Source organism: Glycine soja, chromosome 19 (assembly GCF_004193775.1).
Source record: "Glycine soja cultivar W05 chromosome 19, ASM419377v2, whole genome shotgun sequence".
NCBI classification, from domain to species: domain Eukaryota; kingdom Viridiplantae; phylum Streptophyta; class Magnoliopsida; order Fabales; family Fabaceae; genus Glycine; species Glycine soja.
The window spans coordinates 41,888,294-41,913,063 of NC_041020.1; the positions used below are offsets into that span (position 1 = coordinate 41,888,294).

The window sequence follows — 24,770 nt, forward strand, 5'->3', positions numbered from 1 at the left end:
TGATTTTTTTTTTTTTTGTGTTTTGAATAGGAAGAATAAAAAATCCAGAGGAAAACAAAGTGGAGGAAAAAAAAGCAGAGGAAGAAGAAAAGAAAGAAGAAGAGAAAAAACCAGAGGAATCAAAAGATGACAATGAATCCAAGGAGGAATCTGCGCCGCCAGAAATCATGCAAGGCACAACCTTTGCAATGCATGAACACTTTAAGCACAATTTTTGGCATCTTTTAAGTTAGGGACTATTTTGTAACACTTATGCAAAAGATATGGACTATTTTGAATTTTTCATTAAGTTAGGGACTAATATGCAACAGGGTTACAAAGTCAGAGACTAAATTGTCTATTTACTCGTTTTGTTATCATCAAATGACGTGACATCTTTTAGGAGACACGTTCACATGTCATGTCATGTCATCCTTTAGTGCCACATTGGATAGTCCACGTAGCACTAAAATTGACCTCACTAATAGCGTTACTTTAAAATTTAACGGAAGGACTATTTTGTAACACTTATGCAAAGATAAGGACTATTTTGAATTTAACATTAAGTTAGGGACTAATATGTAAAATGAGTATAATCTCAGGGACTAAATTGTCTATTCACTCTATTAATATATATATATATATATATATATATATATATATATGGATATAAATCCTATATCTCTTGAGTTTATTCTTAATTATTATTTCAAATAAATTATTAAAAGTTATTTTAAATTAAAAAAATCTTATTTTCAATTATTGTTGTTCATAAAACATATTTAATTTAAAGTAACCAAATTCTTTATATTTATATCTAGTCATTAGATAGCTAATCCTTCCAGATTCTTATTTTTATTTGAGTGCAATCAATTAAGAAGATTCTTGCTACGACCCACAGATGCTATACGAGACTAACATAATATATAGCGGAATAATTTAATTTTAAATAAAACTCCATTTAATTTGTTCAGAAAACTGAGGGTAAATTTTTCATGTTTAGCAAACAATATTAACGGACATCAAAATTTTGCATCACAAAATAAAACATTGGGCAGAGTATATACTGAATAATATAAACCATATGCATATTAAAGAGTGAAATTTTGTTGAGCTGAATTATGTCCAAATTCACTTTCTACCACTCCACAACTCATCTTAACAGTCATCGGGGAAAGTTGCATACCGACCAACACTAGTTTTTGACCCCAAGTTGCGTGAAGCAAAGAAACAAATTGCTTTCATGAATACAGAGAGTCAAATCTCATTTGTTCTTCCTTAAAGTTACCAACATTATCTTCAGCAGAGGTACGCTTGTTAGTAAATTAAGTAGTTATGGCAAATTAAATGCTTTTGCATATAATGATATGGTTATTTTGTGCTGGCGAAAACACATATCTCTCTTTATACATATTAATAAGAAAACACATGAAAAAACAAAATGTCAATACCGTAAGAAAAATAAGAAAGATAATAAATTTATTTAGCGTGATTTAAATTCTCATTTATACATATATACCATTTATTTTGTTAATGCAATTCAGGTTTTCATTCTTATATTTACGACCTTAAATTTATTTAATGTGATTTAGATTTTCAGTTTTACATCTACTATAAGTTTTTAGGATGAACTTATAAATTTTTTCACACCACTACAAGTCTTTGAGATAAGTTTAACAAATTTCTAAATCTTTCTTCCACTTACCTCCATTTCTCACTTACGATAATGACCCCTCTTTAAACTGAATAATTCTCATCTAAAAAATTCTTATTTATAGACTTAATATTCTAATTTTAATTAAGAAAATAAAAATTTTAATTTACAAATAATATCTTTAAAATTTAAACAAATTTTAAAGATAAATAATATTTTTTAAATCTAGAAAAATTTAAAATTACAAATTTAAATTGTTTCTAACATTTTGGTGGCTTGCGGAATGGAATAACTTGAATCTTGTGACTTAGTCGTACTGTTGGATTTATAAAGGTAAAGTCTTGGTTATAATTTTCTGCTAAACTTAACAAATCTCTTATACAGTTTTCTGATTATTATGTTAACCCATTAGACTGTATTAAATAAACCTATCTGTAATTGTTTGTATTTATTATTATTGTATTTGGATTGAAAGTACTCCTTACATTTAATTAAATTATGTTGGCAGAAGAATTCCTCTGCGAGTTTGTTTTTGAAAAAACTAATACAATAACATCCCGTGACCAATGTGACGACTTGGAAAAAGATATTGAATAAAGAAAAGTTAATTAATTATAAAAAATTGAATAACATCATATGATGACTAATATATAGCGAAAAACTTAATTAATCATTTTTAATAAGATATTTTTAATTATATTTTTATCTATAAAACTCAAAATCAAAATCTTAGTTAAGGGAATTGAGACTGGTTATTTATACCAAGTGACATTAATTATAGAAGTTATTTGGGTTGAATTGTTCGTTCAAGTTTTGTGAACACGGTGAATTAAGCGAAAGAAAAATTGAATGCTGGCATACAAAATAGTAATTAATGAAATGATAATTTTATTAATTAGACTTGAGCAATGTGAATCCATGCCGCAATGTCATTACCTTGATCTCATTGCATTGTTAATTGTTAAAGAAACAAATTCCGTGATTCACACTGTAACAATGTCACGAGCATGTACTCTTTTCTCCCGTAATACAAAAGGAACAATAACTAATTTCCAATAATTAAAATTTCTATCAAACATATGATTGGATATTCTTTTCTAATTAAATATAAAGAGATTGGCTGCAGAGATTTTAAGAGTTAAGACTAAAAGTTGGTTGGACTATTCGCATATATAACAAAAAAAGTTAAATTACTGCCATAACAGTAGTTAACTTTATTTCATTTAAAAAAATCACTTATTATTAAGACAAGAGTACTAATTTGTCAATATTTAAATAATGATTTTAATTAAGACTTGAAAATCTAACATTAAAAGTTATATAATGGAAGGTAGGTGAGAGAATAGAGATCCAGCTTTTTTTTGTTTATCTATCCTTTCAGTTTTCATTTACTTAATGAAATTTGTTAATGTACACTTACTGATTTTTTAGTTGAAATTATAGTTATATTTTAAAATAATTTTTAGTTATAACGTGTTAACATATTCAATTAAAAAATAAATAAATGTATGCTAAAAAAAATCTAAAAAACATTTATTAAGGTTCGCTTGCTTATTTTTTTTTTTAATTGGAATATGTTAGCATCACGTGAGTGAAGTATTTTAGGAAAAAATTCTAATTATAACTTGATAAAATACTTCAACTAAAAAACATGTGAATTTATGTTAACAATGCCCTTACTTAATAACTTTACTTCTTGTCTTGAATCATCAAAAGAGACAATTTAAAGCTGCAAGTTGACCTTATTATTGAATATAATGGTACATCTTGGGCCCTTGGCTTGACTTAAGGGTCATATCAATTAGTCTATTGATAAAGAAAAAAGTAACGATATACTAATGAAAAACATTGTAACATTTTTATATTTTTATCACATTATTTATTTTATCTAATATTTTTATGTTTTCAAATTATATAATTTGTTGTATAAAAGTGACTTCAATTTTGTTACACCATGAGTGTTTTTTTTACATTATCTAAAAAATTATTAAATATGCTTTTAGAGTAATTATGACAATGTAAAAAAAATATTTGTGACAAAAATAATAATCTTATCCTATATAATAATTAATGATTAAATAATAGTATAAAAATGTTACGTATTATATTATTTATGTGATTGTCATAATTAAAATTTTAATATTACGTATTATATAGATGCCTCCTTGTTAAGGTAAGAATCGGGGTGTTCCAAGTTCTTCTCTGGGTGAAAGATCTAGACATGACTCACATTATATTTGAATCAATCTGATTGAAAGACAATTGTCCACAAGATCTGTGTTCCTAAGTTGGAGTCCTCATAAGTTGATGTCATCATTAGAGATTGTTGTTGCATTCTTTCTCGCAATCCAAACTTTAGTTTCGATCGAGTTTGTTAGCAAGACAAGCTAATGTGGTTGTCCACACTCTTCCTAGGGCACCCACAAATAATGCTAGTCCTAGTTTATATCATTCATCCCCTGATTATGTTACCGTGTATATATATATGAGAATGTTAATGCATTTACATTTTTTTTTAATATGAATAATCAACTTCATAAAATTTTGACAGAAACTAATAATTTTTTTTTCTGTAATGAATTTAACTTAAAGATATTGTAATACTTTACTATTCAATTTAAACAATCATTTCTTTCTCTTTTATGGCCAATATTGGATTTTTTAAACGCTCTTTTCTATCCTCTTTCATAGGCATTAAATTTTCAATTTCTCTCTTCTTTCTCATCTCTCACCAGATATAATGTATTAAAAAACAATATAAATTAGAATATGCATTTATTTAAAAATTCATAAATGCGACTGCTTCAAATTTATTTTTAAAAAAGTAGTAAATATTGTACTATTTAAATAAATTTGAAAATCTAACTATTTTTCTAAAAATAATTTATAGTAAAAAATAAACATAAGTTTGACCTCTGCTATCCATATTTTATTCTTTAAAAAAATAACGTTTTGCAAAGTTAATTTACATTAAAAACAACTGTTTTTAATTACTTTAAAAAAAATAGATAATCATTTTTTTATATTTTTTACGTCATTATTTCTTTATATTTAATTGTATAGAAATCAACTTTTAAAAAATAGGTTCCCTTTAATATGTTCGGGAAATTTTTAATTTTACGACATGATTTCTTTATATTAAATTTTACTTTTAAAAATAAGTATTATATAGAAATCAACTTTTTCTTACTTCTCTTTAATATGTAGCTGATTTTTTTAAAAAGAAAACTATAAATTACAATATATGCTTATTTTCGTAATTCATTTATTATATTATGTTGAGAGATGAAAGGGGAGATGAGAGAGGAGAGAATGTAGGGGTGTTTATGGGTACGGGTCATCCGCAAATTCGGATTGACTCAATCTGATCTGAATAGTTTGGGTTGGATCATTTATGTATTTGGGTCAAAACCAAACCGAATCAATCAAAACTGTTTATGTACGGATTGGATCATGAGTTTAGATTAATAGATCCGATCAAAATCGAATCGAACCGATCAAAATTTTTACAGTTATTTGGTTTGACTTTAAATATTACTAATATTTAGACTCCAGGTGTTGAAACTACAAGTGTTGAGACTACTTGTATTGGAACCTATTACTTTCAAGTATATTGTTATTTGTTTCACATTTTTTGTCCATATTTATTTTTCTGTCATGTTTATAATATTAATGGATCATATTTTGTTCATTTGTTTAAGCAAATCTTGTAACAAATTTGATTGTAGCAAATTTGGTTGCAACAAAACTTATTATAAGAAATTAATTTGTAAGAAATAATTGTGATTTAAACTATTATAATAAATCTCATTGAATAATATTTTATTTTAATTTGTATTAATCTATTTTAGAATATTATGCTGATGATATTAAATGAATCAACTACTTTTTAAACATTTGATAACATTGTGTTAATTGTATTGAATATTTGAATGAATCATGATAAGTTGTGTAACATGTTGACCTCAATCAAACCAAATCGTTCATGAATAAGTTGTGTTGGGTTTCAAAAAAAAATGTGAAAACTAAATTGAACTAAACTAATCAAATTTGATTGAGTTAAGTCTTGAATTTAACAAAAATTGACTTGAACTGGCCCAATTTAACCAGTGGGCATAGTATTATCTAAAAGTTAGAAATCAAACATAGGATGTTAGGCAACTATGTAACTTTAGGTCACTTAATTAATTTACATACTTTGCATTACATTTTTTACAATTGTTGTTTCATTTTAACATTAAATAACCTTTGTTGATAGCTAGTTTTCTGCTAAAACCTATTTGAAAGCAGAATGCAAATGATATATGTTTTGTGCTGTGTGATCTTATTTTAAATTTACAGGTTAAATTTTGGTTTTTTTGTAAAAACAGAGACATTATTTAAAAAAAATTCCTAAAAACAACATCGATTTTTTGGAAAAACCGATGTTAACGAATGTGTTAATTTGACAGTTAACATCAATTTTTTAAAAACACCGATGTTAACATACGTTAATATCGGTTTTTTGGAAAAATCGATGTTAACAAATATGTTAATGTTGACAGTTAAAATCGATTTTTTGAAAAAATCGATGTTAATGTACGTTAATATCAATTTTTTGTAAAATAACCGATGTTAATATCGAAAACGTTAACATCGATTCTTTACAAAAAAATCGATGTTAACTTACGTTAACATCGATTTTTTCAAAAACCCAATGTTAACGGTCAACATTAACACATTCGTTAACATCAGTTTTTTACAGAAAAATCGATGTTAACTTTTGTAAAAAATCAATGTTAACTTTCAACATTAATATACATTTTTTTTATGTAATTCATATTACCAACATCCGTTATTTATATAACCGATGTTGGTAATTTTACGTTAACATCGATTTTTAAAAAACCAATGTTAACGATAATACTATCAACGTTGATACTTTTAATATCGATTCAAAAATCGATGTTAAAAGTCATAAATAACCGATGTAAAAAGCATATTTTTTAATAGTGTTTTTTTTTTAGTTTAATTTCATACAAATTAATATATTAATGCATGCAGCTAAGGGTGCAAATAAAGTTGGGCGTTGACTTCATCAACATAGATTTGACATCTCTTTATCAGCATTATTGCTGGACTACTATTTTGAGTAACATACAAATGCATGTAATCATAATAGCTAAGACATCAATCTCCAATTTTCTTTAAGTACCTGGACATAGCACAAGAACATAAATTTGGGCGGTTATTAGAATATATGGTACATATATGACCATTGACTAGCGACCCATATGATGGCATGAAGATATATATTGTGGGTGAATTATGGCTCTAATGTCTGCTGCAGCTGGGACCCCTACATTGTGGCTGAAATCCATTTAGGATAATAGTTGAGTTATAGGCTTATAACAACGCATGTTTAAACAAGGACCCCCCCCCCACTAAAATAATATTCTAACATTGAGAAACTGTGGCTTACGTCACGCAATGGTTATATATTAGATGAATGTTACGTAAACATCCAATTATTTTAAATATTTCATCAACATTTTATTTTTTTATTATATCATAAATCTTATTATACCTATATATTTTATTTTCTTTTTAAGTGTTGCATGTAGATTTGAGATGTCCATTAAACTTTTTTCTATCTATTATAGTGACCCTTATAGACTTATGTTATGGTCTTCTGATAGGACCGGAGTGATCGTTTAGCTTTATGCATGATTCTTACATTTAGTACATATTGCCGTTTTATCTTGTTATGGACAGCGTTGTACCATGCCTTGTGCAGTTCAGATGAAACCAGGAGTTGGCAGAGTTGAAGAGGGTGTCAATGCAATGCAAATTCGAGTCAAATTAGTGTAATTAGTTGGTTTTTTTTCATTCAGACCTTCATCATATGATTTGATTTGGCCGGGTCCAATTAAATTTCTTAAAAAATAGTTATATCTTTTACATTTCCTTTATTTTCATTATTAAACTCATTGTTAGTCGTTTAATTAATTTGTCGTATATTATTTAAAATTTTAAAGCTATTATGATTCTATATGTTAGTGTTGGAATAATAGAAAAGAATTTATAAACCTTAAACGGAATGGGAGATTTTAATCTACTTGGATTTCGGATATAACCTGGACATGTATACACCACTAGTTGGCAATTCAAGACTGGCCCCACTATATATCCTTCAAAAATCCGGAAAATGAAATGTCTATTACAAAGTATTCGCCCACATTACCGACTACTGAACGTTTGAGTGAACTTAAAGATTATGCGACTTCAAACCTAGGCCTACATTACATTTTGTCCCTTTTTTTTTTTATTTTCCTTTTGTATTTCAATAAGTCTTTGAGACACATTTTTTGTTCATAAAGGTGAGGTTGGCATGCCACCGAAGGTGGACGAATTGAAGTCAAGCCCTAGTTGAAGATTGTACGAAATGAAAGGTAAAGAGCTGAAGAAATTTTGCTACAGAATATTCATAGATAAGGTACGAAGGATTTGATATGCATGTGTGGTTTTGATCGGGCTACGACTAAGCTCTGAGTTGACAAGGGAACATATGGTGCAAATTTTAGTGTTATATATAGAGTGCCATCATATCATTAAATTAGTGAAACAAGATTATAGAGTGCCATTTTAGTGTTTAAGAAATAGAATATTTGGCGAGTTAATTGGAATCTTTGGTGAAATCTTGTGCATCAAGTTATTATGGTACTCAAATTAATAATATTTATAGAAAATGATGGAAGTGAATAATCGTAAATGTGTGTATTGATATCATTTATGCTTGCTTGTGCTAGGGTAGTGCCACATGCACCCTCTAGGTTTCCACAATTACCCGATTTTGTTTCAACCTTGAACTGTCTTGCTACCAACCCCATCACTTTCAACTTTCAAGGTTTATTTTCAATTTAATTATTATCCGATCCAATCACGTTTTGGTAATTATCTTGCTATATTGTCCCTACTGGCTACTACTAGAATGTACATAGATAATGAAAAACCATATGCAATAGAAAAAAGTGAGAGAAATTACTCGTCCAAGGGGTAGCAATTGAATCAAAATTAAACTGTATACAGAGCTTTCTTATGGTGCATAAGTTACAGTAGCAACTTAAAATTACATAAACTTTTTTTTTATGATTGGTGTTGAACTGTTTACGATAAACAATATTAATATTAAAATTAAATTAATCATATAAACCTCATGTGTTAATTTTCATTAAGTGTTTTGCAACAGAAGATTCATTTTGCAACTTGTATATAAGTCATTAGGAGATTAATTTGCACAGTTTCAAATTTTAGATACTAATTGGAACATGACTCAAATATTAAGGGAATAATGTAAAATGATTAAATGAAAATAATTAAAAGTAATAATCTAATAATTTTTTAATTATAAATATCAAAATTTTACCTATGAAAAAGTTATTATCAAGATATAAACATACTATTTTTTATTTAAAACATATTTTATCATTTAAAAAAATCATCCCATAAATAATCTTTACTAAACGTATTGTAACACTGGTTTAAAGGCCAAGAATTGATTAGAAAAGTCTTATTGTATTTTCAGGAAATCCATATTCCAATTCAATAATGCAATTTATTGACACGGTATGATGTTGGTCATTATCGCAACAATATATATATATATATATATATATATATATATATATATATATATATATATATATATATATATATATATATATATATATATATATATATATATATATATATATATATATATATTTTTTTTTTTTTTTTTTTTTATATGTGATAGTGATACTTCATGATCCGACTATTAATTTGTTGATGGAAAACAATATCAAGTACCAAAAAGTTCTTCTAAAAAAGAAGTACCTAAAGTTACCATGGAACTAATGGTTGCTGATAAAAAAAGTACCTATATATTTAATTTGAGAATATATTTATTTTGTTTTATTACAAATATATTGCCTTAATTTTACTTTATTTTCTGATTTTAAATACTTTACAATATAGTGAAAATAATACAATCATTTAAAACACAAAAAATAAAATGAAAATAATTAAAAAAATATAACAAAAAAATGAAAGTAATCAGATCCAAAAAATTCCTCGAAGTGGTGAAGGCATAAATGTATGCCAATGAGAAAAAATTGTGGCTCATAAGTTGTGAGAAACCTTGTCCTCGCATTGTGATATCAAATAAATAAATAAATAAAAACATGTCCTCGACCATTTAAGCTATTTTTTAGGCCTAGTTTAATATTGTAGAGTCATTTTCCAGTTAAAACTCAAAAGGAAAAGGTTTCCGTATATGGAAAGCCAGTATAATGTGTCTATCGATTTCCTGTAGAATGAATATATATATATATTAAACCTAAAGCCAAGACCACATATAGTGCTTCTTTAATTGATCGCTATTCACACTACCTTAGCATTTGTTGGGTGATAGCTACGGTACGTAGTCAATGGTGGTTAACATTATGTTTGTGATTTTTTTTTTCTTTTTAGTTGTTTTAATTATTTCTAAACTAAAAACTTTCACTGTGCTTTTCGTTTTCAATTGTACGTGTGATTGTGATATGAAAATCAATATTTGTGCTTAATCCAATTATATTATATGTTCGTTTTATTTTGATTTTTTTCAGATAATTCGTTGTTTTTATATGAATTTATTCCTAAATAAACCACATATTGGTCTTTATTTTTTGTGCATACTTAGCACTACAATTTAATAGAAAGGAAACATCCAAATTAAATTACGTTTCATGCTTCGTATTTATACAATTTGAAAGAAAGTCCTGCAGTATATTTAAATCAATTTGGTCACTTATTAGGCTATAAATAAAATAAATGACCAGTTTCATTTCTAAGAGTGTGAGACATTGTGAATTTAATCTTTAAAAGTGATAAAATAACAAAAAAAAAGTCGTATAATTTGTCACTTATTTTAATCTGAAATTCAAAAGGTTGTGTAACTTTAGTAATAATATTAATATATTTTTAGGGACTAAAATAATAATAAATATTTTAAAAAATTGATCGTATCTTTTACTTTGAAGGACAAAATTAATCATTTACTGACAGTAAATATAAGTTCTCAAATTTATTATTTTTTGCAAAATGTTGCGATAAATATAAGTTTAACCAAGATAGTTGAATTGGTTTACACTTGATCAAACAATCTCATGATCAAATCTGTGGTAATTGAATATATATTTTTTCCCTTACGTAATATATTAAACACTTAAAATTAAATTAAGATCTGACATAATATTTAAAACAATATTGTCCGTCCTTATATATGTGTGTGTGTGTGTGTAAAGAAGAGAACAAACGGGAACCAGCATAGTATAAGAAATAGAGCCGCTCTAGCTAAACTATGAGAACTGTTTTCACTTAATTGCCTCCTAAGTTAGCAAACTTATTGAGATAAGACAACACCAAATTCAGAAAAATCTTGCCTACAGCTATTGAGACTGTTAACAACACGCTGGTTAATTGTCCATGCATGATCTCAAATCTCAATAATAACATTCTCAACCATCCAGATTCGCCAGTTTAGAGCCCATGCTTCACCTTCATGCACCTCTGGAAGTAATGCTCTCCAATCAGAATATATATGCATCATAGATAAACAGGCCATGATCACCTCTGATAATTTATATAAGTCATTTAATTAAAGAAATCTTTAAAGCGGTTTAACAGACTTTGTAGATTTTTCATCAGTTTGGTCAATTATATACTTTTATTGATTTAATAATATATCGAGCATATGACGAGTTCATCACTTTCTTAATTAATTGAAATAACCAGTCATCAGTCTAGTTTAATATTTTTTATCAATGATTTTATGGGACATGACTATGGTGCAACAATGACTATGGTTATAAGTTATAAGGTTGGCTTGATAATAAAAAGAAAAAAAAAGAAAAAAATTGAGTTTGATTTATTCTGCTAACAAAAAGTTAATCATTAAAGATTAATATTTATTGATAAAAAGAGAATTCTAGTCTTTTTTTTTTCTTTTTTTGCATTTTCTCTTCCTGGTTGCCCTATTTCATTTAACAAGCCTTCATTGAGTGCTACTTTGGAACTATACTAAGCCCAGTAGTCCAATTAAAATATCGAAGTACTAGGGCTTTGCTATTCCAAACTATACTTTACTAATTTCATATGCAATTTTTCATTTTTTTTGACAAAATTACTCTTGACAAAAATTGTTTTCATTGTGTTATAGAGGTGTGATTCTGCAATACACAATGAAAATATATTTATGTTGAAAAAATAAACACAATGGAAACATATTTTCATTGTATATTTAATCTAATACACAACAAAAACTTACTTTTATTGTATATTTAATTATATATACAATTTTTTTAGAAAAAAAGTTACTACCCTTTAGATGAAATTAAAGAAATTATTATACATTAACAAGTTGTTGATTTAAGTAGAAGTGGGTTTGGTTCCTTTAGTAAGATTTCAGGTTCAAATCTTTCTTATAGTAATTGAATTAATTATGATATAAATTAGTATCATAGTTAATTTGACTATAACTAAAAAAATATAATTTGTATAATAATTAATTTGATTAAACTATAAATGGTAACTTCTATCATTATTAATTCAACTTCAATTAAATCAAATTAATTTATATTATCATTAATTTGATTACTTTAAAAAATAATTTATATCTATAAATTGTGAACCAACACAAAAAAAAAACGTGTTTTTGTTTTGTATTGCTTCAACACACCCTTGCAACAAATTTGAAAATGTTTCTATTGTATATTGTAAACTATGAAAATATGTTTCCATCAAGGATATTTTTGTAAAAAAAATTAGATATAAGCATGGAAGTAAACTTAGTAAAAATTAACATGAAATAGCAAAGCCCAAGTAACTATTACAGCATTCGTTTGAAAAAAAAGTATAGCATTTGCCTTTCGTATGATATTATTAAGTTAAAAATATAATATTTTATGTTACTAATTTAATGATGATTTATAAAAGTTAATAAAAAGTATTCTTACTAAGCAAATTTAATTATATATATATAATGTTACTACATTTTTCTTATGTTTGAGAAAATTGTTTATCTATAAATTGATATAAAGGTGCATATATAAGTGATATACGCGAATTAAAACAATATATAAAGCCGGACATTAATTTTCTATAAAGAAGATATGGACAACCTAACTTAAATTAACTTAGAATTGACATGTTTGTAAAAAAAAAAAAAAAAAAAAACTTAGAATAGGCATTGAAAGAACTAAAAACTAACTACAAGGGAAAACGGTTCTTATAAATTTGGATATGCATTTACTAAAAGGTGAGAGATATATCAACAAGCTGCATTACTAGTATGATTAATGCATTTATTATTAGTTATCGTCTTTATGAAATATATAGAAGTGGGTATGCTTTAGGTAGATTAGATACATGATTAAAGGAATCAAAAGTACGTAAAGAAAGTCACGTTTGGTAGGATAATTTTTCTTCATACATGGGAATTATAATTTTTGGTTGTCATAATTCTTGTAAATAATTAAAATTTGTTTGTTAGACATAAATATTTTTTTAGAATATTTACAATTTTTTAAATAAAAAAATTGTTATGTTTATTTTTAATAGAAATTTTCTAAATATATATGTTGATTTTTTGCCTAATAATACTCTTTTAGTGAAATAACTTCATTATCTTCTTTACTCAAATTATAGACAGCCATAAAGCGGGTGTTTAAAGGAAGATGTTATGTTAAATTTGTTAACAAAAATCTGCAACTCTTTTAAAAAAATGTCATACTAAAATAAAAGTTAAATCATTTTTTATTTTTATCTTTATTTGAAGCTTTAATTTTTTTTTCTTAATTTAATCCTTTATCTTCTATTTTTATTGTCATCGCCGGTTAGGTTGTGACTTAATTAATCTACCTAGAACTTAACCTAGTTTGATTTTTTTATAATTATTAAGGTAGTTACTAACCCTGCTTTTTTATTTTTGTTTTGCTTCTCCTTAAGAGCTGAAATTGGTCCAAACACTCTTTATACAAAAGCTCTTAATTAAAAATATAATTAACTTATTTGTTTAGAAGAAATTGTGATAATAAGGAGCTTTTTGAAGAAAAAAACTAATTGAAAAAAACTTTAAAGAGCTTTTGTGGACTTTTTTTAATGCTTGACCTCACTTTGAATCTTATATACATATATTTTGTGTTACTTTTCTTTGTTACTTTGTTGTATACTTTTTTCTGAGTTTTCTTATTACATGGTCTAATTTTTTTTTAATTATTACTTTGATTTTTTTTATTAATGCTTATTGTAATCAATTCTTATTTTTATTCCTTTAATATACTATTAAACAAAAATATAGAATAATTTAAGCGTTTTGTCATTTATAATCAATATATAAGTTTCTTTGATTAATTAATTATATATATAATTTAAAAATAATCACTTAAATAAATCATTATTAAATATTTTTTAATATCTTAAAAATTAAAGTTTTAAATATATGAATTTAATATTTTTATTATCATTAAATTAAATTAATTTTGTTGCTATTTAATATTTTCAGTAAAGTTTGACTTTGCCTAACCTATTTTCTAATTTTTTATTACATAGAATTATAGTGATATTTGTAATAATAGTATTTTGTTGACCATTATTAAAACCAATAGTTTGATAAAAAAAAAGAATGAAAATAAAAAAATAGAACACTTTTTTGGTTGAGAGAGAAGAAAGACAAAAGTGAGATTAAAATTTGAAATTAATGTATAATAATAATTTAATCTGGGTTAAATTAGTTTATTATTTTTTTAATTTATTTTAGGTTTAATTTGATCTTTTAACTTTTTTTAGATTTAATTTGATCATTTAATTTTTAGAATCGATTCAACTTGATTCTGCTATCTAGATTGAATTAATGACGTTAAACAACTATACTTTTGTGATTGACTTTAAATTATTTAGTGATGATTTTAAAACGTTACAAAATACACATATGATCAAAGTTAAATGAAATGATCAGTCAAATTAATTTAGATGATGAGATCAAATTAATTTCATTTTAAAAATTAGAAAATCAAATTAAATAAAAAATAAAGAATTAAATCGAATCAATTTTAAAAAATAGAGAATAAAATTAAAAAAATAGAAATCTAAATAAACGTTAAAAATAAATTATTTGATAAAAAAAAACTGATATAACCTTTAATCCGAAAAAATTGACAACACATTAGCACATATTTTGAAGGAGAGAAAAAATATGATGCGTATCTGGTGGCGGGGTGCGGTGCGGCGGTGTGAATAAGGTACGTTTATGCCACACCACCCGTGCACCTCTTTTGTCCTTAAGTGCTCTCCCTTTCCACCAAAAAGCTTTTACACTTAGGAGTCTTTGTCACTCTCTTATTATTTTTAAGAGTTATATTATATATAAAATATTTTTATAGTATTATTTTTTCCCATCATATTAACAACTTTATCATATGTATTTTTTCTTTTATTTTTTTTGTTAACATATTGTTTTTCTTTTTTCATCGTACAAATTTTTGCATGAAAAAAATATGTAAATATAATTTAACATTTTGGAATCACACGTCGCTTTTGCGTGCACTTTCGTTCTTCTTTGGTTTTGGCGCTCTCTCTCTTTCTAATATTGATTGCTCGATTTCAAAATAAAATAAAAGCAACAACATTATTTTATCATATAGTATTTATTATTAATATATTATATTATTATATGATATGGTTATGCTAACTTAAAATATTAACAGGGGCTGCTCAGTGCTCACTTTTAAAAACTGCAACTGCAAATTTCTCTGTACCTTTGCCAAATTGCGTTTTCAATTTCTTGAATTCAGGTTCTTTTCTCTTCTCTCAGTAAGAGTTCATTGCAAATCCTGCTCTTGTGCTATCTGCATATGTAGCTTTTGCCTTGTAACTTGTAACTTGCTTGTTGTCTTTTTGTTATGCTTTGTGTATGTTTCTGAGAATTCCATGTTTTTCCCCTCTTCTATGTTTTCCGTTTCAGTTTTCATTAGTTTTATTTTTTTTCATTTTTGGTTATTAATTAATTGTCAAATTTCACAGCTTGTCAAAATATGAGGGGTATATATAATTAAATGCCAACTTCATATTCCGAATTATGCACGTACTATTAATAATTGCAATCATATTTAATGTAACTGGGTTTTACATGAAGTTGATTTTCTGCGTTTTGTTCCACTTTTTTTAGTTAACAAGTTTGAATTTAACTTTCTAAAAAAGTCCAATTTTTTGGGGGTGGGGTGGTCTTGTAAACATGTCTTTCTTTCGTCCTGGGTAAGATTAATGAGTAGATGGACACAAGAAGGATCAGTACTTGGAACTGAAGATATTATGGACAGTTTATTCAGCAGTTCTGAGTGATTGCCCTTAAAGTTTAACCTCATAGTTGTTGGTTATGGCCTTGAACAATTAAAGGAAGTTAAAGAACCAAACCAGAGTTGTTTGGTCACATTTGGTGCTCTTTATTACTTGTATTGTATGGCAGTCTTTCTATGTTTCTTATATAATTATGAGCCTAGTGTGAGACAGTTTAGAAACTTTGGGCTTTACCATTTACTTTTTTTCCAAAATGATGAGTTCCTTAATGAAAGAGTTACATATCTGTCATAAAGTGTTGAATGCTTATTTGATTTTAGTCGTGTTCTATTTCTATGTCCATACTCCAGATCTTGTTCGGCAAGAATCAGGTAGAGCTGTCAGTTGCCACCACAGAATTGTGTTTTGTGGCTGTACTGGTGGCCTAACATCTGGACCTGAAATACATTCCAGAGCTGAAAATTGGTTTTTCAATTCTTCTGTTGTAGACAGACTTTGTCAGGTAACTTTGTTGCATGAAGTTTGATTTGTGTTGTAAAGCATGTTGCCACAAAATATGTCGCTAGGGTTAGCGACTAAATTTGTGCATCATATTGTTCTGAATCTGATTATCAATTGTTGTTATTGGAAATAGCTCAACATATTTGAAGCGACAAGAATTATGTTTCATTATGGGTGTGTTTGTTAATATTTATTTATGACTAGTCATGAGCTAAATTTTGCTAACATTACTCGATCATTCATAGTGGGAGGTAAAGTGATAGGTTCAAATGGAGCAGTATGAAATTCTAGAACAGATTGGCAAAGGTGCATTTGGTTCTGCCCTTCTTGTGAGGCACAAGCACGAAAAGAAAAAGTGAGGATCATTCAATCTCTCAATGAAATGTGTTTTAAGATATAATGTATCTCTTTGCAGGTTAAGGTTAATTTTTTTTTTGTTTAGGTTGATTGGTTAATTATTTATTTGTGAACTTAAGAGTATTGCTAATTTTGGTTACTTGTTATATCATATGGTGTATTTTCTTTTTCTTAATTTGTGTCATTTACGTTTTAGGTATGTCCTTAAAAAGATCCGCCTTGCTCGTCAAACTGACAGAACCCGTAGATCTGCCCACCAGGAGGTAATTTACTCTACTTTTTATTTCCCACTCTCCAGTTGTTACAGGAAAATTGAATCGAGTGCTTAAGTGGCTTACCTCTTTGTGTTTCAATGATTGATTGTCCTTTCTCTGGAAGAGATTAACAAAGGCAACATGTTTTGATGTTGAAAATGACACATTCATTCTTGTACATTTTCTATATTATGTTGTGCTAGTTTTTACAGCTTGAAAATTTGAAGTTGATCTTTAAGCCTAAGTTTTATTCATTCCAGTCATTTTTACATTTGAATTTTCTTGTAATATTTAATGTTAATTTCGTTCTTGTTATTTTATATCCTTAAATGTGAAAATGATATTTATGTTGTCTTTCTCATTTATTAGATTGTAAGATGCTTTGTGGGTTCCTTGTCTTGTAGATGGAGCTTATATCTAAAGTTCGAAATCCATTTATTGTGGAATATAAAGATTCCTGGGTAGAAAAGGTCAGCCTTGTTTCCAATTAGAACTTCCTAATTTAGTTGTTTTTCAAGTTTGTGTGTGTATATTTTTGCTCAACTTATTAAGATTGTTAGGGGTCGTTTCAAATTTAATGTTTTGTTCCTTACTTATCTGTTTACAGATGCTTTTATTTTTTTCATACTAATGGAAATGCTGATAGCAGAACCTCTTTTGTAACCCATCATATTGGTCTATAAACTTGATTGATTCATCATACTGAAATTGGCAAAGCCGGTGTTTTTATTTCCAGGGTTGTTTTGTATGTATCATCATTGGCTATTGTGAAGCAGGGGATATGTAAGTGTCATAATTTGCACCTAAGTCAAATATTTGAGGAAGTTATTGCATTTATTAACACATAATATCTTTTACTGGCCATTATGTAGTCATTTGAGAGTTTGCTTCTGTTGTACAGGGCCGAAGCTATAAAAAAGGCTAATGGTGTTAACTTTCCTGAAGAGGTTGATCACTCTTGCAGCAACTCCTTTCACATATGAGCCTGACAGTTTTCATTCCTATTTCCGAGCTCTTTGGAACTAAATGAAATAATCGATATTCATCAACTTTTGCATACAGAAACTTTCTAAGTGGCTTGTTCAATTGCTGATGGCACTTGATTACTTGCATGGAAACCATATTCTTCATCGCGACGTCAAGGTAATGGATAGGACTTCTTTAAGTTAAATTACAGTTGATGTTATGTAGCTAATAATATCTCAGAATTTTGAGGACTAACTTTATGTTGATGTTAGATTTTCATCTGTTTCAGTGTTCAAATATATTCTTGACAAAAGATCAAGATATACGTCTAGGTAATTGGCCTTTACCCATTTTATCCTCACACTAAACTTTCAATTAGATATCTAAATTGGGATTTGGTGTGTTGTATATCCTTATGTTATGCATGATGGATGTAGGTGACTTTGGTCTTGCTAAAATGTTGACATCTGATGATCTTGCTTCTTCGGTGAGTGATATTGCCAAAATATTGTTATGTTCATTGTTTCAGCATTTTTTTTCCTGAATTAATGGTTGTTTGTTCTTGCTTTAAACTTAGGTTGTTGGGACTCCAAGTTATATGTGCCCTGAGCTTCTTGCTGATATACCCTATGGCTCGAAGTCTGATATTTGGTCTTTGGGTAGGATAGATTCCATTTGTACTCCTGAAATTGCCTAATCTTAATTACTCTTTTTGTTTCCCTCTTTTACAATGTCTTTTTAACTTCATTTGTCATTTGGTTTTGACATAACATTTTACAGGATGTTGTATCTATGAAATGGCTGCTCACAAGCCAGCTTTCAAAGCTTTTGTAAGATATGATCTGAAGATTTTGTATTCATTTTTTAATCAAATGTTGTTCACAATGTTCTATTCTTAAGTAGGAGGATTTACTAGGATACAATAATTCGTTTAAAACTTTTAAAATCATTTGAGACTTTGAATTATATTGTTTTGGAAAACTCATTCGTTTATGATGGCTTACTGACTTTCAGTATTTCACATTTCTGAAGTTTGGTGCTCAACATTAAATCATTGACTCTTTATTTTATTTTATTTTATTGTGTTGTCTTCATTTGAGCAGGACATACAGTCATTGATTATCAAAATAAACAAGTGTATAGTAGCTCCCCTACCAACTATGTATTCTGCTGCTTTGTAAGTTCTCTGTTTCGTGATAATCCTTAGTTATTTAGAATTATCTGTTTTTATTTTTGAACTTCTTTACATAATTGATATGTTAGTATCTATAGTTGCTGAATTTGAAAAACACCAATGGCTGGTTTATGTGAGTATACATGCAGATATTGATCAAATTTGTAATTGGTAATGATCCTCCTACACATTCATAGTTAACATGACCTACCACTAGATTTTATGGTAATTATTGTGGAGTTGGAAGTTCAAGTATTCTTCCATCATGGAATGATCCTTGTAAATTGTCAAGTGTCATGTCATTTAAAATTTGACAGCATTTTTCAATACTCAATTTACAAAATTACTATTTATTATGGTAGAACTAGAAGAATGACACTTAATTCAGTCATGGCATTTGGTTTACCACTATACATTTTGCAATGCTGCCTTTCTCTCTTAGCAATGCGCAATACTATTCTGTTTAACTCCAGAGTCCTGATATGTGTCCTGACCTGTAAATATTATATTATATCTCATGTATTCTCCTTATAGTTTGATCTTTGCCATTATATTTTCCCTCTCTTTTAGTTATGAACCTCATTCAGTGACATGATTAGTTTAACTTGTGACATACATATTTCTTCTTTCAGTCGAGGGCTTGTCAAAAGTATGCTGCGGAAAAATCCAGAGTTGAGGCCAACTGTAAGTTTTATTTGTTGGGTAATTTCTTTGCATTTATTAAGACACTACTTATTTATAAATTATAACTAGTCTCAAAGAAAAATAATATGCATATGATATGCTACTGTCTATGTGGCCTACATGATTACATCAAATTTTAAGTGATAAATATGACTCATGTTATCAGTTTGACAATTTTAAAGGTAGTTTTATATTTGTGCTCTCATATTTTTCCCTTTCAATTTTTAAAAAATAATTTTAGCTTTTAATTTTTTTCACCTAATTTGTTGTTAGGGAGAGCAATTCTTCTAGATTATTTCCTCCGTCTTCCTGTCTCCTCTTGGGTTCTAGTCTCAAGGCATAATGCTTTTCAAGCTTGACATGTGCTGTTATGAGGCATGATCTATTTTCTTGTGGAAAATGGCTAATGGGAAAAGCATAAACGTATGGCATTTCAGGAACTTAAACTAGTTTCACACTTCTGCTTAACAATACTTATCTGATTAGTCAAGAGAAATTCAAAGTCAAGTACAACTAAAAGTATATTGATTGAGGTTATGCTGGACAATGTGAAGAGTTGGTGAACATTAATATTTGTAGAGGCAAGCAGTAAGAGATTGGGAGATTTAAATTTTAAAATAATACATGTCCTTTACTTGATGATAGGAGTAGAATTGTAGAAAGTTTGGGAAACTCACATAATATGGTAACTTTTACATTATTTTTTATTTAAAAATGTCAAAACTTAAATTGTGAGGCTACTACTTTCATCACTTTTTAAGGAGATATGTCTGCACTATGCAGTTAGAAAAGAGGAAAAACCTTTTGAGCATGCATATTAATGTACATACACTATACAAATAAATAGCTAAATAAAAGCTAAAAGGCTAGTTACACTTACAGGACCATTTGCTTAGACCAGACCATTAGTCCTTTGTATTTCATTTCCATTTTCACCATACTTTTGGGTGCAGTAAGTGTGTTGTTAAGCACATGATATATTAATAATAAGATTGTGCGTACTTTTCCTTTTTGTCCTCCCCATCTATTATTGACTCTTGTGTTGACCAAGTGTAATATAGTTGAAACTCCAAGTGTAAATGTTTTAAGTTGATATTATCTTTGTAGTCATTGTAATCATTAGTTTAAGTTTCACTTCTATTTTATGAAGCAAATCTTGAAAGTTGAAACTCCAAATGTAAATGTTTTAAGCATAGAGCGATGGCCACAATAAATTTTATGTGAGACATTACTATATTCCAAATTCAATTGTTTGCTATAAAAGTTTTCTTTGTTCTTTTTCAACCCTTACATAATTAATCTGTGCAAAATTAGCATCAGATTGACCCTTGGCTAACTTCGTTTTGATGTATTTTTTCAAAACAAATTAACCTCAGTTTGTTTTGACAGGCTGCAGAATTACTAAATCATCCGCATCTTCAGCCTTACATTCATAAAATTCACCTAAAATTAAATAGCCCCATAAGAAGTACTTTTCCATTCCAATGGCCAGAGTCAAATTACATAAGGAGAACTCAGTTTGTAGAGCCAGAGTCTGTTTCTACTCTTTCTGATCTAGATAAATGCTTGTCATTCAACAATGACAGGACCTTGAATCCTAGTATTTCTGGAACTGAACAAATTTCTCAGTGTTCTACTGAAAGAGCTGATGGATTATCCACTTGTTCAGAAGAGAAGATCTATGAACTATCTGTAGGTTGTGTTCGTGGCAAATACAAAACTGACAAATCAAAAGCCACAAAGTTCTCAACCGTTGAGAGAACACCAAGATCTAGAGGAGTTACAGTTTCTGCCACTACCAAAAGGCAAACAATGGCAACATCAAAGACAACCCATTCTGGTCCAAGTGATTCAGTAAGTTTATCCTCTGCATGACTCAATATTTTCATTTCTCTTGATGGCCATAGAAAAAATAAATGAACTGCGGCTGAACTGATTGAATTAATTTCTCATCTATCCTAAGCAAGTGGAGAATTAGGCTGTGTACATGCTGGATGCATGGGTGAACATGTCTACTTCCTGTATTAGCAAAAGATCATGCTGATGACATTTTTCACTGTTATTTAATCACAAACCACCATATATGTTAAGTTTGTTGACTTTTATGATTCTACCTTAAAAGTCATACCAATAATGATTTCTAATTGATTGACTGTATAAAAAAATTTAGTGACTATAGAAATTGACCTCAAGAAATATTTCCTTATTTTATAAAAATTTTCTTAGAAAACTGATAAAATAAACGATTATCGCTTCAAAATAAGCTGAGCCAAAAGCTTAATTGTTGATGTGGTTTGCAATGTTTGACTTGATGAAGATACTTCACATGTTGCCAGCGAATCCAGGCTATATACTTATAAGTTATATTTCTGCTTTTCATTTCAGCTTCCAGCATCTCATGCACCATCTGGAAAATTTTCCACACCACCAAGAGCCAGGGCAAGGGCAACACCAAACTTGTACACTAATGTTCTTGGAAGTGTAGACTCTCTTGACGTTTCCATTAATGCACCGCGAATTGACAAGATTGCCGAATTCCCAATGACTTTCTGCGAGGATCCTTTTTCACCTATCCGTGGACCATCATCAACATCTGCACGTTGCTCTTCTAGCTCAGCAGGAAGTACTGCTGATTGCTCCATCACAAAGGACAAGTGTACAATCCAGGAGGACAAAGTTATTCTCCCCACAAGTATCACTAATGCTTGCCCGGGTCCAAAGGGCACTGAATGCTCTCCTGAGCACGTAAAAGCTTGTGTTTCAAGCCATTCCTCTGCTGACTTAGATCAGCACTGGTTTGACACCTCGTCGTACCAGCAACGAGCAGAGGCACTGGAGGGGTTGCTGGAGTTCAGTGCCAGGCTCCTACAACAAGAAAGGTTTGATGAGCTTGGGGTGTTGCTGAAGCCATTCGGGCCTGAGAAGGTTTCTCCAAGGGAAACAGCTATTTGGTTGACTAAGAGCTTTAAACAAACTGCGGTCTAAGGTTTTCTTTTCATGCACGTATATGATCATTTGCTAACGGATAGTGTACATAACGTTGTACATTTGACGATAGAATAATGACGAGTGGCTTTTATTATTGGTGTTAGCATTTTCCATTAAATGAACACTGCTGGGCAACAAAATGAAACATGGGAACTACTTACAAATAATGTTATTTAAACTACCCATGTGGGTAGTTTTTTTCTTTATTCCTAAAATAACCTCACGGAAACATGTTTCTCTTGTCAAAATATATAGCATAAATGCATTTGTTATAGAATGGGTGTGTGCATACAAAATTCAAAATGGAAATACATTTCCGTTGTAATTTTGTACAAGGAAACATATCTCCATTTTGAATTTTATACACATTTCTTGAACTATAACAAAAATATGTTTTTGTTGTGATTTTGTAGTGAAAATATATTATTGATATAGAATAGGGTAGGATGATCGTTTTGCTATGCTTGGTGGGCCATTAGCAAATGTGATAGTGATAGTAGTAGTTCCCATGAAATATTGTGTTAGTCCTCGTTATAAAAGAAATGCCTCATAAGAATAATGAAGGGACAGTGCTATTGTCACTATCAAATTAGTTATCGGGACTACCAACTATAACAAATTGTCCATTTTACCCTTCTCTCTTTTCCCTACACCGTCAACCCTTTTCCCTTCCTTCCCATCCGCCCCAACTCCCCCCTTAGTGTGCGTCCAATCCATTCTCCCTTCAACTCTCTAATTTCTCCTTCATCTCTCTATCAAATTGTTGTGGTAAGTTCTTTATTTTTTGTCTTTTTACACAACGAAAGTATATTTTTATTGTATTATGGGTTAAGGAACACAACGAAATCATATTTCAATTATATTTATTACAAAACAAAAAATACACAATAGAAATGAACTTTTGTTGTATATTTTTTGGGGGTGAAAAATTATACAAAGGAATCATGATTTAGTTGTTATTGGAGAGGGGGGAATTGCACAAGGAATCATGATTCTGTTATGCAATTTTCTTAATCCCCAAAAATACACAACAATCATAATTTCATTGCATTTATGTCAAAAGGACATTATTGAAATAATGCTAAAAGACACTCATGTGGGTAGTGTCATTAGCAATTTTAGTAGTGTGAATAGCTACTCCCAAAAGAAAGATGGGTCGTTTAGTCTGTGAAATGGAGGCCCAAGAAACCTAAATTCATCAGAGTCAATTATTGGGGAACTGTAGAAACATAATATTTGTCCAGAGAGGCTTGATTTAATCGTGGAACAAATTGGTCACGGGTAAGTGTACCAAAACCATGGAGCTCCAGAATTGATCGCTTTCTGAAAAGAAAAGAAAGCATTTACTAATGCTATGGAATTCAAAAATATTGAAAATAAATGGTATATAGTGACAATGAAAAAAGCAAAAGGGATGCATTCGGTGCATCATGTTTATGGCTTGGGAGTGATGAAAGTCCATCCGTATGACTAAACTAGAACTGGGCTACATGTTTACAGAAAGTGTATGATCCCAAGGAGAGAATTGTCCTTTCGGGAAGCCCCTCTTCACAGTTATTGGAGAAACTGCTGACATAATCTCAAAAGGGCACCTTCTCTCAACCCTAGACAATAATAGAGTCACTCACCCAGCTTGCTTTGCACCTAATTTTAGAGCTTCTTATAACTGTTGCCAATCACCGGAAAACTTTTGTAATTATCCCCTTTTTCTTTTAGTCTGTTTGGTTTATAATAAATAAATAAAAGAAAAGAAAGTGAGAATAAAATTAAAATAGTAGAATATGAAATAATTATTTGATTATTATACATGAGAGAAAAAGGAAGGAAAGAATATAAAATGTATTTTTTAAAAGATATAAAT

The 24,770-nt window shown here is 28.7% G+C and overlaps 1 protein-coding gene across 2 annotated transcripts; it reads left to right on the forward strand.

Annotated features, from left to right (window-relative positions):
• The first annotated feature begins 15,372 nt into the window (after positions 1 to 15,372).
• LOC114400686 (serine/threonine-protein kinase Nek4-like) lies at positions 15,373 to 23,115 on the forward strand. Of its 2 annotated transcripts, none has more exons than XM_028363263.1 (16): positions 15,373 to 15,483; positions 16,336 to 16,487; positions 16,732 to 16,841; positions 17,040 to 17,106; positions 17,502 to 17,567; positions 17,834 to 17,880; positions 17,999 to 18,044; positions 18,160 to 18,240; positions 18,353 to 18,395; positions 18,501 to 18,550; positions 18,641 to 18,722; positions 18,844 to 18,893; positions 19,167 to 19,240; positions 19,870 to 19,921; positions 21,311 to 21,775; positions 22,307 to 23,115. In XM_028363263.1, the coding sequence occupies exons 3-16, from the start codon at positions 16,756 to 16,758 to the stop codon at positions 22,904 to 22,906; spliced, it is 1,809 nt and encodes a 602-aa protein (XP_028219064.1). In that variant the 5' UTR covers positions 15,373 to 15,483; positions 16,336 to 16,487; positions 16,732 to 16,755; the 3' UTR covers positions 22,907 to 23,115. The 2 variants fall into 2 exon arrangements, with proteins under 2 accessions (XP_028219064.1, XP_028219065.1); XM_028363264.1 differs by having other exon boundaries at positions 15,382 to 15,502.
• Positions 23,116 to 24,770: the final 1,655 nt, after the last annotated feature.

Excerpts from the sequence above, each read along its gene's own strand:
- LOC114400686 (XM_028363263.1), top strand. The coding sequence starts at position 16,756 with ATGGAGCAGTATGAAATTCTAGAACAGATTGGCAAAGGTGCATTTGGT. Across the intron at positions 19,241-19,869 it reads ACTATGTATTCTGCTGCTTT|TCGAGGGCTTGTCAAAAGTA; the intron begins GTAAGTTCTCTG and ends TTCTTCTTTCAG. Across the intron at positions 19,922-21,310 it reads ATCCAGAGTTGAGGCCAACT|GCTGCAGAATTACTAAATCA; the intron begins GTAAGTTTTATT and ends TTGTTTTGACAG.